At 52.2% G+C, this 17644-nt stretch overlaps 1 protein-coding gene across 2 annotated transcripts in view; it reads right to left on the bottom strand.

Annotated features, from left to right (window-relative positions):
• Positions 1-1705: 1705 nt before the first annotated feature.
• Positions 1706-17644, bottom strand: part of LOC116954673 (melanocyte protein PMEL-like) — a 34579-nt gene continuing 18640 nt past the window's right edge. For both annotated transcript variants that reach the window (XM_032975371.2, XM_076052529.1), the window contains exons 3-12: positions 17367-17513; positions 16535-16675; positions 15474-15635; positions 14656-15150; positions 13555-13666; positions 12109-12500; positions 11504-11603; positions 9458-9669; positions 8443-8536; positions 1706-4899 (exon numbers count right to left, since the gene is read on the bottom strand). In XM_032975371.2, coding sequence (XP_032831262.2) covers positions 4728-4899; positions 8443-8536; positions 9458-9669; positions 11504-11603; positions 12109-12500; positions 13555-13666; positions 14656-15150; positions 15474-15635; positions 16535-16675; positions 17367-17513 — 2027 coding nt within the window. In that variant the 3' untranslated portion in view covers positions 1706-4727. The remainder of the gene's footprint in view (positions 4900-8442; positions 8537-9457; positions 9670-11503; positions 11604-12108; positions 12501-13554; positions 13667-14655; positions 15151-15473; positions 15636-16534; positions 16676-17366; positions 17514-17644) is intronic.

The following is a 17644-nucleotide window of genomic DNA, read 5'->3' as shown; positions in this document are numbered from 1 at the left end:
AAACAAAAAAAGTGAAAATAAATTGGAGGGCTTAATTCATACTCGGACCCTGTTGCAACTTTCTAGAGAGCGCACATTTACGTTTGGGAAGATGTTCGTCCAAATCTTGTTTGGGAGGCTTTGACAGTCTTATAATTTCTTCACAATACAATTCCTACCACTCTGTGGTGGGTCAATAGGGCACCGCAGTGGCGAGATGTTAACTACCTCGCCTGGTATGCAGGAGGTTGTGAGTTCGATCCCTACCCTGACGCCTCCTGCTGTATATTTGGAGTTTGCTTGTCTCTCTTTCCCCATGGCCGCGTGGATTTTGCTCCACATTTAGAATCAACGTCGCGCGTTCAGAGTCTTTGGCAGCTGTGAATTTCCACACGACGCTAAGCCACTTGGTTGAGCGATCGTTTGTGGTGGCCAGGTCGCTTTTGACAAAAAGCTACATAGCTCAGTGGGCCTTACCTGGTAACAATAAAAAAAATAGTTTAGTTTTAATTCAGACAATGCCATTGTAATGTATAATTTCCTCCACTGTATGAGTTGAGACTTCAGAAATTATTATCATCGAAGGCTGTGGGTCCCCAATGTGTCACCTTACTTTCATTCAATACAGGTGGGAGCCGACCTGGACGTGTGCAGAGGTGGCAGCAGTACACTTTTGCATCGAATTCTCTTATTTTATTTATGTTGACTCGCGCAGGGCCGCATCGAAGACTCTTTGCAAGAGCTTCCTGCCGTGTTATCCTGCACTCAATTTCAGTCGAGTAACTTGCAGGTACAGCATGCTCTCCTGTAACGCCGCGTGTTGCTTTCGTAACGCGATTTGGACATGACGGCGATCAAAATTATAAAGGAAACACGTCTTTTTTTAATGGCGCGGATGCGAATTGGACATACAACGCGATCGAGCCAACGGAACTACGGCGCAGCGCGAGTCGGAATAAGTGGTCGTACATACGGCTGCTTCAGCGTCATCCACAAGGCGTTGGGATGCTGCTGGATGCTTCGAGGCGTTACCCACCACGCGCGTCGGTCTTTGTTTGGCCTGCGTACGCATCTCACGTGCTAACGCGGCCTGTGCTTTACCCAAGTATATATTCTTTATTATCACGTGTTCTTCAGGAACGCAACAACTACCGCCACGTTATAGGAGAGCAGACTGTCCTGTAATTGTTCAGCATTGGGATGTTTTGGCCAATATCAGTTGCGTTGGTTTTTTTTTAGCTATGGGAGGACATGGGGAAACCCCAAAAGAAGAAGCCCATGCAGAAGAGGGGGAGGGAGAGAACCAGACAGAATTCCCAAGTTGGGTATTGAACCCAGGCAGGTTTTGGTGTTGGGCAGGAGTGTTACCGTGTTGGAGATTGGTAAATGCAATATCAGTCACTTGCCGGAGACTCTTGCACCGTACTTACCAGATTTTAAGATGCCCAGTGTCAATAAAGTTATACAGATCTGGGCTCATTCACACACACCTTGACCCTGTTTAATAACTTCCCTTGAAAGTCACTTTTAAGTTAAATTCACCTGGTTCATTTAAATAAAGTTACATTCTCACTTTTAAAAAATGCACGAAAATTGAATGTACAATATTCTTTAAGTGATCAATAATTAATGGGCAGCCTGATCCGCTTTCTTTCAAACGTGACTCTCCCATTTCCGTTTCACGCACGCACATGCACAGTCAGAAGGTGAAATCGGCGCGGAAATGAACATTGTCCCGATGTCATTTTATTGTTACGTTCGGTAAACAAGCTACGCCGTTGGCACAGGTCAAAAAAAGCACCATTTTATGGCCAAAATACTGAATGCATGTGGGTACAAAACACTCAACTCAGGCCGGCTCACACTACACCTAACAGCGCTTTTAGGCCAAAATCAGCCAATTGGCAGTACAATGCATTTAAAAGTCAAAGGTGCGGCCCTGCAACTGTTTGCCCTGCCCGCACAACCTGCTGCCAGAAAGGGGCCCTCGCACACGAAGAGGGCACTTGGCCTACTCGTCCACGCCGGCAAGACGTCGGCGCAAAAAAAGAAAAAATGCGTGTCGCGGGAGCTACCCCACACTCTGCCCCGCCGCGCAAGTGACTTTGCCCGAGCGGCGACAATTGTGCCGGTGGGACGGAGGTGGCGGTCGTTGATTTCAGGAGAGGCGCAACCCACCGTTTCAACAACTGAGATGGAGCCCAGCCGGAGAACCTCTCTCGGTTGCAAGTCTGGTCACGGGCTTGAGTGACTTAACTCTAAATAAGCATGAAAAATAAGAAAAGGTTTTTTTTTTACCCTTTCTGGCAATAGAACAGGAGTTGTGTGAAGATGTTCAAACACCGAATGGATACCTTTTGCAAGGAATCAAATTACTGCATTAACCACACACGCTACTTGTGGTGAACATTCAAACAAACATGCTCTGATAATAATATTTGCATTGTCTTTGAAACTGACTGGCATACGCCAGAGAGACGGCAGCCTTCTTTGTGGCCTCGTCTCGCGAGTTTCAGACCAGAAAAGGCCAAACGGCGAACCGTACCAGGTATCAGAGGATTTATTAGCTCGGGGTGATTTTTGGTAACCATTAAGGACATTGCACATCAATGTGCTACGTATCTGTGCTAAATTGGATATATTATTCTCCTACAATATAAGTAACTCAAGCCACCAATCCCATCGGTGGTTATAAGAACCGGTGGCAGAATACGCGGTTAAATGAAGTGGGGGGGGGGTAAAAGCAAATGTTCAGCTACGGGGAATGTCCCAAAGCTGATCAGATTGTCTCTCTCGGTTGTCATAAATGCGCCAACTAACATCGGATACATTCACCTCCACCGCTCCACGGACGATGAGAATGAACAAAAATATTAGAGGAATTTAGCCCCGCAATTGCAGGCTCAGGCCACTGCGTACGATAAACACAACGGTCGATAATAATTTACAGGCCGCGGGCTATGCCGCTGCTGGATGAGAGAGCCTCTCCCCGCGTTGTGGTTGTTGTTTGACCACATCTCTTTCACTGGTCTGTGTTGGTTGGTGGTGGTTATTGGTGCTGACGGTGGCTGGTTGTTGTGGAAACACTCGATCGGATTATCGCACGCACAGCCAATGGTCCTAAAGCACCGTTAAATTACCGTGCGCGGTGAGGTTGGTGTGGGGGGGAGGGGGGGGGGCAGGCTATGGCTAAGGCCCCCCACAAACAGACGTCAGTGGTCTGCCCACGTTGGTACGATGGGCGAGATACGGCGACGGCCGCCACTCTGCGTCAGGTAAACCAATGAACAATCTTGATTTGAAGCTTTCGTGACTGCAGGAATCCATCCTCTTTGGTTCCTTTGGTATAGTCGCGTAGGTAGAAATAGAATTAAACAAATCACGACGTTTCGATCGCAACACAAGCGGTCGTCATCAGGCAAAGGAGTCGGCTTCTAAAGGCAAACTGTTTATAACGGTCTGGGGATGGGCGTTGTTCCATCATATCTACCGGGTACAAGTTAATTTCCCTCCGCATCCCCAGCATTTGTCATTGCTGCTGCATTGGGATTGCTGCTTCATTGGCATTGTTGCTGCATTGACACTCGTGCACCGCCCGTGCTCCTGGTGCTGTTGGTGCACTTGGGCTACGCCCATCCCCAAACCCTTAAAAACAGTTTGCCTTTAGAGGCTGACTCCTATGCCTGATGACGACCGCTTGTGTTGCGATCAAAACGTCGTGAGTTAACCGAAAGAACCAAAGAGTATGTAAAAAAAATGAATTTGTTTTTTTTTATCGCCTAAATTTATCGAATCACTCACGGATTACTTAAATTGCGAAAAAGAAGAAGCAAAAAAACGCTGGCCAGACACATGCCCCGCAGTCGCGCCTCGCTGCGACGTTTCGCCGCGGTGCCACACAGGGACAGCTGCCACTAGGGGGGGTGGGGGGGGGGCCGTGGCCAGACTGCAGCAGGACCATCAGGACGGCCGAGACGAGGATTTGCGTGTTCATTGGGTAAACGCTCCAGTGTCTCAGAGCACCTCAACATCGCATCTCATCTCCATCATCCCAATGCCCCGGCAGCTGTCGTGTCGTTCATTTTTTTTTTGCATAGGGGTACCCCCCCCCCTACCCCCATGGTTGTGGGCAGCTGCCAATGTGTCGCACACACGTGACGACACACATGACGACACAAGGGTAGTTTCATTTGTTCCAATGCATTTCAGAGTGCCAAATCAACACAAACCAACTACCACCCCCACCCCATCATTTCCTTAAAACCTTCATCTATTTTTTTTGTTATGGTCAATTGTTTTTAGTGTACAGGGACGCCTCTACTCACGAACATTCGACTTAAGAACTTTCAGAGATACGAACAAACCTGGTCCGTATGTCCAGTTGCCTGTCTGGACCCGAGAGTCGTAAGCTCAACCGCCGCGCAATATATGGCGGTGGTGGCATCTACATCTGCAGAACGTGAAGGACCAGTGGCATCTACATCTACAGGAGATTACACAACTTTTAAAGCCATTACCCGTGTTTAGTGTACACGCCGTACAACGTGTCTGGAATCGACAGTAGTAAAGTTGAACTCACGAACAAATCGACGTACGAACAAATCGACTTACGAACAGTACCTCTGGAACTTAACTCGTTCGTAAGTACAGGCGTCCCTGTAACGTGTATATTATCGAGGGTTGACTTGCAGCTCACAGACAGCCGTAGGCCGCCTGGTGACCGGCCGCCTTGCCAGAGATGGCTCGGCTCAGACGATGCGCCCAGTGGCCGCCGTTGTCGTCGCGAGCAGCGGGCTGGCCTCTTCGTTTCTGCCCAGGCCCAGGAGCCTCCGCATCCCGGCGTAAGAGGCCCACGATCCGCCGGCAGCCGCTCCGTTCTCCGCCACGTGCTGGTAGACGGGCGAGTATTCTTTGAATCGCCTGTGGGTGGGTGGCGGGGGGGGGGAAGAAACATTGAAGTTCTTTCGCACCGTACGTAGCCAACCGTGCCAACGGAGGTGCGGTGTATGTACGGTTCTATACAAGTTTCTGGACCTCTGTGGGTCTCTATGGATCTCTTCCTACCAATATTAGGAAGCCACTGGAGCTATGCACTTTTAAATAATCTAGATTGAAAACATTTCTTTAGAACTGCGTTTTTGTGTTTAGTTTGTGTGTCCTCCCCACACCTCCGATTAGCACGATTGACTATGTACGGTGCGAAATAAGTTCAATCAAACACACAAATCGCTTTGCGTTATTCTACGAACGAAACTGAAACTGCAACGGTTCAAATCGAGCCCGGACGCCGAAATTGTGCACGACACGTTACGTCCAGCTTTTATGTACGTATGTTGAACTTCTTTCACACCGTACGTAGCCAACTGTGCTAGTCGGAGGTGCGGCGGGGGAAGGACAACAACGTAACACCTGGGGACGTTGATACTGTACTGCGGTGGGATTGGGTGAGCCGCCCCAAACAGGATTAAACCGTTCCAACCAGGTTTGAGCTGCCCCAAACAGGATTGAGCCACTCCAAAGGGAATTGAACTGCCCCAAACAGGATTGAACCGCCCCAAACAGAATTTAACCGTTCCAAACAAGTCTGAGCTACCCCAAACAGAACTGAACCACCCCAAACAGAATTGAACCACCCCAAACAGGATTGAACTGCTCCAAACAATATTGAGCCACTCCAATCAGGAATGAACCAGTTCCCAACTGTTGTATAAAAAGGGGGACGACTGATAGAGAAGTGGGGAGTGCGGGGTGTGTGCCTCAGGATGCAAGGGGACACAATCGACAACTGCCATCGCTGGAGGTCTGGGAGGAAATTCAACCAACCGGACGAAGCCACGAGCCCCTGGGTGATTATTACTTTTAAACTGCAAGATTGCGGCGTTTGTTCAAAGGTCAGCTCGATAATTCGCATTTGTGAGGTCAATATTGCTTTCCGTCATCTGTCTGTGTGCCGTGGCGGTCAGCTGAGAGAGTGAGAGAATGGCATTGAGACACATTGGCGGTGCACCGGTGCAGCCTAACGCAGCGGTCCTCATTAAAGTCTGATGTCGTCGCTTGCTGTTGACCCCTTGAGTGAGCTACAGGCCTCTCCGTCAGAAGTTGCACTCAGACATTCAGCGGCTCCTCTCCCATTCGAACGTGCGGCGGTGACACCACCACGGGTCGTGATCTTTTGATGCCACCGTCGGCCAAGGAATTATTTCGGAAACTAATCGAGGGACCGTCCGACCGAGTCTGGGTAGGGCACGAGGAGTCAAATATTGCCTTTGGAACACGGAGCCAGCCAATCGTCAGGGTTGGGTGCTGCTATACGGCAACGTGTTCAGCTGTTCATATAACCGTTCGACTGCTTCGACATCACGCGAACTGATTTTGACGCACCACCACCCCGCAAGATTTTCTGACCGGGGGTTGCGAAATAAATCATTATTGCGAAATATTTTATTTTTTTATACTCCATAATAGAGGTTTTTGGGTTAAATTGCGTAAATATAAATGTCATTAAACCCGCCACCATCCACAAAACGTGCCAATCCATTACTAGTTCAGCACACTGGTTGTGTGTTGGAGAGTAAACCCACTACAACTTTTACAATTCGAGTAGCCCGATGTTTCGCTGGTAATCACAACAAGCAGCATCGTCAGGCGACAGCCACGGAGTTGTGGAGAAATCCTCCTCCTGTTTTGGTCTCAAATATACAGAGGGGGATAAATGTGACGTCGTCACTTGTGAGCCATTCGGGATGCGATGTCCAGAGGCGGGGAGGGCGGGGGGGGGTTAATGTACATGGCCAACGTTGTGATTGCAAACCACACCTCACCCACAGATACCGGACCTCACGTCAGACCCTGCAGCTGATGGGGGGGTTGCAACACGCCACCTCCACCAAGATCTGCCCTCACGGTCTGCCCACCACCGCAATGTTGCGGTGGTGGGGTCTCCCCTGCCCTCTGTTGTGTTTTTTTGAGAGCGATGAAATATTATTTTGAGCACGTAACAGCTGGAAGCAATCCGAACTATATGGAAACTTATCTACAGGGACTCCTGTGCTTATGAACGAGTTAGTTCCAGAGGTCTGTGTTCGTAAGTCGATTTGTTCGTGAGCCTGTCGATTCCAAATATGGTGTACGGCGTGTACACTAAACACGGGGAATGGCTTAAAAAGTTTTATAATCTCCTGTAGACGTAGATGCCACTGGTTCTTCATGTTCTGCAGATGTAGATGCCACTGGTTCTTCATGTTCTGCAGATGTAGATGCCACTGGTTCTTCATGTTCTGCAGATGTAGATGCCACTGGTTCTTCATGCTCTGCAGATATAGATGCTACTGGTTCTTTATGTTCTTCAGATGTAGATGCAACTGGTTCTTCATGTTCTGCAGATGTAGATGCCACTGGTTCTTCATGTTCTGCAGATGTAGATGCCACTGGTTCTTCATGTTCTGCATATGTAGATGCCAATGATTCTTCATGTTTTGCAGATGTAGATGCCAACGTTTCTTCATGTTCTGCAGATGTAGATGCTACTGGTTCTTCATGTTCTGCAGATGTAGATGCCAACGATTCTTCACGTTCTGCAGATGTTGATGCCACCACCGCCATCAATTGCACGGCGGTTGAACTTAATGATTATCGGTCCGAACAGGCAACTGAACGCACCGAACTGGGTTTGTTCGCATCTCTAAAAGTTTGTAAGTTGAACGTTCGTAAGTAGAGGAATCCCTGCACTTTATCGATTTAACATATTCATTTGTATTGATTTGCCTTCCTTTAGTACACCATGCACCCCTATCGTGTTTTTGTATTTTTTGTTGTTGTAACTTTCTGACCCTGTGCCCCTTACTGGGCATCTGTGAATAAGAGCTTCATAGCTCATCGGATTTCTCCAGAATAAACGAAGAGTCTGGTTCTGATTCTGAAAGACACCGAAATTTAACGCAAAGTTGTTTTGTTGTGTGCGTACGGTATTCACTCGCTATTCACAAATTTGCTATCCGCGATTTGCATCTCGAACTCTACACGGCTATACTGCAGTAGCCAAAGACTAAACGAGCGATGTCGATTTTAAATGTTGGAAGAGGAAAACCGGAGGACCTCGGAGAAAAATCCGCGCGACCACGGGGAGGCGTTGGGGTTTGGGATCGAACCCACAACCTCCTGCATACCAGGCGAGGTAGTTAACATCTCACCGCTGGGGTGGCTGAGACGTGACGTGAGCGTTCGTCCTCTGAGTCACCTGACAATTGGACAACTACCGGACGTCAATTGGACGTGTGTGACAACTGGACGTCTACCAAACCTCAATTGGTCGTTTATGACAACTGGACGTCTACCGAACGCCAATTGGACGTTTCTGACAACTGGACGTCTACCGAACGTCAATTGGACGTTTTGCAAAGTCAGCCGTTTCATTCTGAACGTCGTCGCCGTATTTTTCTTGCGCCGATGGGGCCGCAAACTCACCGATTAACGTAGACGGCAGCTCCGGCGATGGCGATGGCCAGAAAGACGCCGGCAACGATGGCCGACTTCAGGGCCGAAGATGAGCCAGATCCATCTGCGGGCGTGAGAACCAGCAAAGTAAAAAAAAAAGTCAACATGCAACAACGCCGTATGTGTAACCGCCCCTACCCCCCCCCCACCGTAAATCCACTGCTGGATGATGGCGGCCCCAGTTTGAGCGACTTTCCCCGCTGTATATGCGGCGGCTACGTGGTGGGACATGTGACAACATTGTGTTCTACGTGTGTAGTGTGTGTTCTGTGTGTGTGCTGTATGTGTACTGTGTATGTCCTGTCTGTGGACTATGTGTTCTGTGTGTGTACTGTGTTCTGTGTGTGTACTGTATGTTCTGTGTGTGGTATGTACTGTATGTTCTGTGTGTGGTATGTACTGTGTGTTCTGTGTGTGTACTGTATGTTCTGTGTGTGGTATGTGCTGTATGTTCTGTGTGTGCTGTGTGTGTTGTTTGCGTACTGTATGTTCTGTGTGTACTGTGTGTGTACTGTGCGTGTACTGTGTGTGTTCTCTGTGTGTACTGTGTTGTTTTTTTCTCTGTGTGTACTGTTTGTGTTGTAAGTGTGTGTTCTGGGTGTTCTGTGTGTGTTCTGTGTGTGTACTGTTTGTGTTGTGTGTGTGTGTGTACTGCGTGTGTTCTGTGTGTACCGTGTGTGTACTGCGTGTGTTCTGTGTGTACCGTGTGTGTACTGCGTGTGTTCTGTGTGTACCGTGTGAATAAGCGGTCGTACGGCCCCGGATCCATTGCAGGACAGACACCGGGGGGCCCGGCTATTCCTGTCAGGTTCACCGCGCGCGACGCGTCGGCGGCACGGCACGGTGGGGGGGAAAAAAAACGAACGCCGGCACGGCACGGCACGGCACGGCCCTGGCACGGTTCGGTTGTGCCAGTGGGAAAAAAAAAAATCCGTACGCGAGACGCGGACGGGCGGCGAAAGGGGCGGTCGCCGTGCTCACGCACCTAGGCCGACGGTGACCTGCGTGCTGGACACGGCGAGGCTGACGTCGTCCGAGAGCGTCACGTTGAGGCAGTAGGTGCCGCTCGCGTTGAAGCTCTCCTGCACGGCGACCTCGCAGCCGCCCCCGGCGGCACCGCTCACGTTGCGGCACGCGGAGCTCTGCGCCCTGACGCACGCCGCGTCGGACACCACCGTGCACACCTGCGTGGGCAGGCTGCGCGGTGTGGGGGGGGGAGGGGGGATGGGGCAACGGGGAAAGTCAGAATGGGAATGTTTTACTCGGTGCGCCGTCCATAAATGACGTCACGCACCTACGGGGCTGTGTGTGTGGGGGGGGGGGGGTGGTCAGACATTTGTGACGATGCGTGACGAGGGGCAGGAGAGGAGGGGGGGGGAGGTTTGAGAAATGTGACGTCACGTAAAAATGCGCAACTTTAAATAAATATAGACAACACGTTCTACTACTTTATTAAATATACTTTTCAATAAATGTTTTCTCCTACAACATCAGAGTGCAGCGCCGCATTAAATACGCACTACAATGACAATATTTCGATTTAAAGCTTTCGTGACTGCAAGGATTCATCTTCTTTGGTTCTTTCGGTAAAGTCTTTACCGAAAGAACCAAAGTACAATGACAATAGTTTAAAGCGATTTGAAGCGTGTTTTTTTCTTTCAAAATGGAAATATTGTTTTTTTTTTTGGGGGGGGGGAAGAGCTTTGTGACGTCATATTTGAGGGGGGTCTGACTTTTTGTGACGCCCGTGTGACGAGTGGGTGGGTAGGTGGGGGGGTCAAAAATCGTCCAAAATCGCGTGACGTCATTTATGGGCGGCCCCTTAGAGATGCAGCAAACTCCCACGAAGTCCCGCAGGCTAACACGGCTTTGACGAAACGCCAACAATAAGGTTGTCCGTCGTCTCGAAACAAACGTGTGGAGCGTGCACGTCCACTAACGGTGGCTCCGCGTGAATAATGTAAGGATGAGATCGGGAGTGAACTCGGGAGTATGGGAGGAGGGGTTGATGCACACGCAATGACGAACGTAAAGGCTTCCCCCGGGGGGGTAGATTTCTTAGGGTTAGGATTTTTCACACCACTGGGGAGACAAAGGCGGCCGGGCGTGGTCGCTGGCCACCCACCCCCTCGTGTGCCGTGCCGGCCTTCATAGGGTGCTGCTCGCTAACAGCACTTGCCCGTACAGTCTGTGAAGGCTACACGGGGGATCTTTGTCTTAGTTTTTTTTTTAAACGAGGCTTGCCATAACGTCAGGGGACCGTGGTGATTTACAGCCAAAGTGAGTTGAGCGTGAACAATTAGACCCAAGGCGAAACATAACATAAAAAATATATGGTTAATTTTTTTTTGTTTTTAATGATAGAATACAAGTGTCGTCATCAGTATGACATACGTATACCAAGTTTGCAGTCGATACCACATTGGGAAGTGGGTTAACATTGAGTTGCAAGATTTGACGACAGAGAGTGAGCGAAATAAAATCGTGTAACAATAATAATCATAATTAAAAAGTGATGTAATTTCACGTGTGATACATCGACGATGATGATGTGTGTGTGTGTGCGCGCGTGTTGAACGCAGCGCTAACAACCGGGGGAGAAGCGGGTGCTGCGGGTTAGGGGCCGTCCATAAATGACGTCACGCGATTTTGGACGATTTTTGACCCCCCCCCCTATCGTCACACGGCGTCACAAAAAGTCCCCCCTCAAATATGACGTCACAAAGCTCTGCCCCCACCCCCCAAAAAAATATAAAAAAAACGCTTCAAATCGCTTTAAACTATTGTCATTGTAGTGCGTATTTAATGTGGCGCTGCACTCTGATGTTGTAGGAGAAAACATTTATTAAAACGTCTATTTAATTAAGTAGAACGTGTTGCCCATATTTATTTAAAGTTGCGCATTTTTACGTGACGTCACATTTCTCAAACCTCCCCCCCCCCTCGTCACACATCGTCGCAAATGTCTGACCCCCCCACCCCCCCCCCAGGTGCGTGACGTCATTTATGGGCATCCCCTTAGATCGCTCACCTGCCCTCGCAGGTAACCATGAAGTTCACGAGGCCCGGCAGGGTGCTACCGCCAGCTTGAGCGCTGGTCAGCGCCACCACCTTGACACTCTGGATCTCAGCTGGGGGGGGGGAGGGGAGATAGCCACAGGGCAGCGTCAACTTAGCCGCCGGGTTTTGTCTCAGTCGAAGGCACGGGCCCCTGGCTTCCTCTCTGACCAGACGGCAGCGGTGGGGGTGGGGGTGAGGGGGGGGGGGCCGCTCCCAACTGCGCCTGAAAATTCGCGTGGAGGAAGATGAAGAAGACGACGACGTGGAGATTCCCTCGATGAATGGAACGGTTGAGGACTTCCACCGATTTGCGAATGCGACGCGGTGTAAACCATTGGGGCGTGTATCACTCGTACTCTGGTGGAATGAGCCGACTGCTGCACTCGGCTACCCCAATACAACCACGCGTGCTCCGAGTTGTCTTAGCGAGAGAGAGAGAGAGACGCTACCCTGGTGTTTCTCGTCGACTTCTCTGATGCGGTTAAACTAAGACCACGACCGCCGCCACCGGCGTGCGCGAGCGAGCAGGGCACGGGGACCGCCGGGTGACCGCGGGGTGCGGCGAGCGGCACGCACGGACTACGGTGATGTGCGTGCTGAAGCTGCCGTAGCGGTGAACTTGGCAGTGCGGGGGTCTCCACGCGACAGCCTGCCGCTTGACGAGACGCAGCGCCGCCACCGCCGCCTCGCTGGGAGCCGCCGGAGACGCCGCAGACGCCGGAGCCGCCGTAGACGCCGGAGCCGCCGCAGACGCCGGAGCTGCCGGAGACGCCGCAGACGACGGAGACGCCGCAGACGCCGGAGCCGCCGGAGCCGCCGCAGACGACGAAGACGCCGGAGACGACGGAGACGCTGCCGTGGCCACGTCGGCCTCATCGCTGACGGTGGCTGCGGGGACGACGCTGCTGCTGCTGCCCTCCACCGTCGGCTCCGAGGCTGAGAGGGTGACCACCACCGCCTCCTCCTGGCTGTGAAGACAGAGGGGGCAGGGCGGGGGAAGGTGGGGGGGAGGGGCAGCTCGGGTTCGTTCGCTGCCACTGCTCCTGCTTTTTGTGTGGTGTTGAACTTATTAACGCAAAACTGTTTTATTGCCAGAAAAGGGTAAAAACCCAGCTCAGCCCAAGCTTTGTGCTTGTACTGTTCACCTTTTACCCCCCGCCCCTTCAACTTCATTTAACCGCGTATTCTGCCACCGGTTTTTATAACCACCGATGGGATTGGCGGCTTGAGTTACTTGTATTGTGGTAGAATAATACATCCCGTTAAGCGCAGATACGTCGCACATTGATGTTATTATTAAGAGTCAACAAACATCACCCCCGAGCTATGAATGCTCTGATACGTGCATTGTCCTGGTGCTGCTCGCCTTTTGGCCTCCTCTGGTCTGACACTGGTGAGACGTGGCCATAAAGAAGGCCGTCTCTCTCAGGTGCAGGCCAATCAGTTTCAGAGACGATGCCATTTAATATCAGAGTTCGTTTGCATGTTGAACACAAGGACCTTGTGTGCTTAATGCAGTCACTTGACTCCTCGCAAAAGGTTCCTATTTTGGCGTTTGAACATCTTAACACCTCTCCTGTTTAATCGCTACAAAGGGTAAAACACCTCTTCTTATTCATAATAAAGGTTTTTGGGTTAGATCGCGTTATTTATAAATGTGTCGTAACCCTCCACCACCCGACACGGCCAAACAGTAAAAAAATGTGTCACGTTTACAAAGGACAAATAGTTCAATACTTCAGCCCACCGGTGTGTTAAGAGCGAATCAACATCATTTAAAATTTGAGTACGACGTTTCGCTGGCAATTACATCCCGCATCTTACTTGTTCAAGGGACCTCCCGCTTTCCGCTCTTCCCTTTAACCTCGACGATGTCAAACTGCGACTTTCCCACCGGAGCAAGGCCTCTCTCCTTGTTCGGAATATGGAATTTCCACCACACCCCTCTCTCCGGGAGGGGCCCCCAGGGCCACCCCCCCGCCCCTGCCCTCGTTCTCACGATAGGCCGTCGTTTGGCCTCACCTGACCGGAGCCGCCGTCGATGGTGGCGGCGTCGTCTGCCCGTCGGGTTCAGCGGGCAGCTGAGACGCCGCGGTCAGCATCAGCAAGGCGGCCGGGTTTGGCGTGGCTGGCACTGCCAGGGAAATGGGGTGGAGGGTTTCGGAGGGGATAGACACGGGAGGGGGGGGGGGTCGGAGCTATCGATCGACAAATCCATGCTGACCAGCACAGGTAGAGAGAGAGAGACACAGGCAAGCTCCAAATAGACAGCAGCAGGCGTCGTCAGGGCCGGGATCGAAACCACGACCTGCTGCATGCCTGGCGAGGCAGTGAACATCTCCTAGGCGCCCCAAATTGGTAGCACGGAGTGCCGGTGTTTCGGTGTTAATACTGGGGTACTGGCTTTATCATCCAATCAGATGAGTCACAAGTTCATCTGCTTGTTCAGCAGCAGCAGCAGCATCGTCAATGATCATTTCACTGCTGGATGACGTCCGTTCAAGATGTTGACTTCTTCGCTTGGTATACAGGAGGGCGTGGGTTCGATCCCGACCCTGACGCCCGCTGCTGTATATTTGGAGTTTGCGTGTCTCTCTCTCATTATCATCACGGTGGCTAGGAGATGTTAACTACATCGCCTGGTATACAGGAGGTCGTAGGTTCGATCCCGACCCTGACGCCTGCTGCTGTATATTTGGAGTTTGCGTGTCTCTCTCCGTGGTCGCGTGGATTTCCATACGGGTCCTCCGGTTTGTCCCTCCACATTAATAAACACGCGTTTAGATCATTCGTCTGCTGTATATGTCCACGTGATGATAAGCCACTTCGTTGGGCTATCATTTGTCACAGCCAGTCCCCTTCTAAAAAGAAGAGCGACATAGCTCAGCGGGGCTCACCTGCTCAAATAAAATTAGTTGAGTTGTCTCAAATCGATACCATCGCCATCGCACGTGTTCCAGCGATGCCAGAATCCGGAATCAGACGAATTCCGTCCTTTGGCCACGATGTGACCCGCCCTAGAGGGCAAATCTTCGTTGTGAACCCAGGACGGCCGGGAACCCCTTCCCTGACCAATGGTCGACTATTCCCCGCCCGCCCGCCCGCCCGCGCATCGTTCCTTACCTTCGGTGGTGACCGTCCGTGCAGACGCAGCAGCTGGAGTGGTGGGTCCACCAGGAGCGGACGGGGTGGTGGCAGCGCCGGCGGCGGCGGTCGTGGCCGCGGTGGCGGCGGTGGTGACGGCGACGGTGGTGGTGGTGGTCGTGGTGGCGGTGGTCGTGGTGGTGGTGGTGGTGGTGGTGCGCGTGGTCTCGTCGGGAATGACGGTGGCGTTGAGGGTGCCGCACTCGGTGGGGATGATCGCGCTCAGCACCAGCTGCGGGCGGTAGTTGCCCGCGGCCGGGTACGCGTGACGGCACGTGGGCATCTGCGTGATGAGCGAGCCGCTCTCGTCGCCGAAGTTCCAGGTGTAGGTGAGCTCCGCGATGCTGTCGCGCAGGTAGCCGCTCGGGTCGTTCACCAGGGCCGTGAAGATGACGTCGCGGTTTTCCACGAAGCGGTTGTCCAGGTAGTTCTGGTCGTCGAGCTGGCTGATCTCCACGCTGAACGGGATTTGGTCTGGGCGGTGGGGGGGTTTAGATGGCGAGGGACGCGGGTAGGTGCGGAGGGAGGGGAGGGGAATTTTTGTCAATCGTAAATGTTCGGTTTAAATTTGTCATCTATGGTGATATGTTCAGCAGCTCAATGGCATTGTCGAGGTCTGCTGGCCACTCTGCGTACCGGTGACGGTGTACCTCGTGTACCGGTGATGGTGTACCCCGCGTACCGGTGACGGTGTACCCCGTGTACCAGTGACGTTGTACCCCGCGTACCGGTGACGGTGTACCCCGCGTACCGGTGACGGTGTACCCCGCGTACCGGTGACGTTGTACCCCGCGTACCGGTGACGGTGTACTCTGCGGTGGCGTTGCCGAGAGGGATGAACTGGTTGTTGTGGCGCTCCTGGTAGACGAGCAGCTGCACCACGTGGACGCCCAGGGGGATGTCCTTCGTGTCGATGGTCACCGTCGCCGTCACCTGAGATCCGATCTCCCAGAATCGACCTGCAAGCGTCGGGGCAGTGGGAGGGGGGGGGGTTGTCGTAGTGGCAAAAATAACTACATATGTAGTAGCTGCTACTATATGTGTAGTGTGATGGTGTACCCCGTGTACCGGTGACGGTGTACCCCGCGTACCGGTGACGGTGTACTACTACATATGTAGTAGCTGCTACTACTACACGTGTAGTAGTAGTAGCTACTACTTATGTAGTTATGTAGTAGCTACTACTTATGTAGTTATGTAGTAGCTACTACTACTTATGTAGTAGTAGCTACTACTTATGTAGTTATGTAGTAGCTACTACTACTTATGTAGTAGTAGCTACTACTTATGTGGTTATATAGTAGCTACTACTACATATGTAGTAGCTACTACATATGTACTACATATATAGTAGCTACTGCTACTACACGTGTAGTAGTAGCAGCTACTACATATGTACTACATATATAGTAGCTACTACTACATATGTAGTAGCTACGGGCCCCGCACTTTCAAGGGTAAACTCTTCCAAGCTATCAATTCCAGTTCAGTGATTCTGCACTTGCTCTATTACTATAGTACTATACCGCCTTCAACTTTTATGAACGACTGGGAGTTTAAGGTTAGCGATTTGCCGTAGGGGTGGGGGGTGAGGGGGGCGTAAGGTGGGGGGTGAGGGGGGCAGGGTGGGGGGTGAGGGAGGTGAGAGGGGCGGGGGGTGAGGGGGATGAGAGGGGCGGCGTGGGGGGTGAAGAGGGCGAGAGGGGTGGGGTGGGGTGGGGGTGAGGGAGGGGTGGGGTGTGAGGGTGGTGAGAGGGGCGAGGTGGGGGGTGAGGGGGGCGTGGGGTGTGGGGTGAGGAGGGCTAGAGGGGCGGGCTGGAGGGGGGGGGCGAGGGGGGCGGGGTGGGGGTGCCCCCACCCCTGGTGTAGAACACGTAGACGTAGTCCTCGTCCCGCCGGCCCCTCTTCATGGGGCGCCCGTCGGGGAACGAGCGGCGGCCTCCCGGGCCCTTCTCGCTCAGCTCCGGGTACACCTCGTCACCAGCACTCACGGGGCTCCCTGGAACACGCGGGGACGTCAGAATCTTTGTTTAGACTGGGGGTGAGGAGGAGGAGGGAGGGAGGGAGGAGGAAGAGGAGGAGGGAAAAGGAGGAAGTGGGAGGGTGGAGGAGGGAGGAGCGAGGGGGTGGGAAGGGGTGGGAGGGAGGAGGAGGGAGGAAGGGGTTGGAGGAATCCGAAGAGCTAGGAAGCTCTTTTTTTCGCAGACGTCCGTGCGGTAAGTGGCACCGGGTGGCCAGAAAGTTACAACAACAAACAACGCGAACACCAATAGGCGTGCAACGTATAAAAAAGGAAAACATTTAAACAATCTAACCCAAAATACCTCCATTATGCATGATATTGGTCGCGAAAGCATACCACGTGATAAACTATTAAAAAGGTAAACAAGTCAATAAACAATTTACAAATAATATCACTTCCTGCCGATTATTCAATACTAAATTCAAGCTTGGGCAAGGCAGCGAAAAAACAACAACAGTCCCAGACCACACCAAGACAACAACAACAGTCCCAGACCACACCAAGACAACAACAACAACAACAGTCCCAGACCACTCCAAGACAACAACAACAGTCCCAGACCACACCAAGACAACAACAACAACAGTCCCAGACCACACCAAGACAACAACAGGCAAGGAGGCGGTGTGGCACACGAAGCCAAGAGGCGAGCTGACGCCGCTGGTACCGTCGACGGTGCCGTTCTGGGCCCAGGCGGCGCGGCCGTTGGGCTGTGCCCGCTGTCCGCGGGGGAAGTGCAGCTGCGAGTAGAATGTGATGCGAGAGCCCACCAGGGCCGGCCCGTCGCTGGTCAGCATCACCTTCATGCGGCCGCCTGCACAGCAGCCACGGCATAACCGGGGTCAGTCGATGGGATTTGGGACGGTGGATGGGATTGGGACGGTGGATGGGATTGGGACGGTTGGATGGGATTGGGATGGCGATGGGAATGGGATGGTGATGGGA

This window comes from Petromyzon marinus, chromosome 56, assembly GCF_048934315.1.
Source record: "Petromyzon marinus isolate PM22_M1 ecotype Great Lakes invasive population chromosome 56, UKy_Petmar_22M1.pri1.0, whole genome shotgun sequence".
In the NCBI taxonomy this organism is placed as follows: Eukaryota; Metazoa; Chordata; class Hyperoartia; order Petromyzontiformes; family Petromyzontidae; genus Petromyzon; species Petromyzon marinus.
Note: the sequence above shows the minus strand (reverse complement) of the source record. Positions and strands in the feature narration are given on the sequence as shown.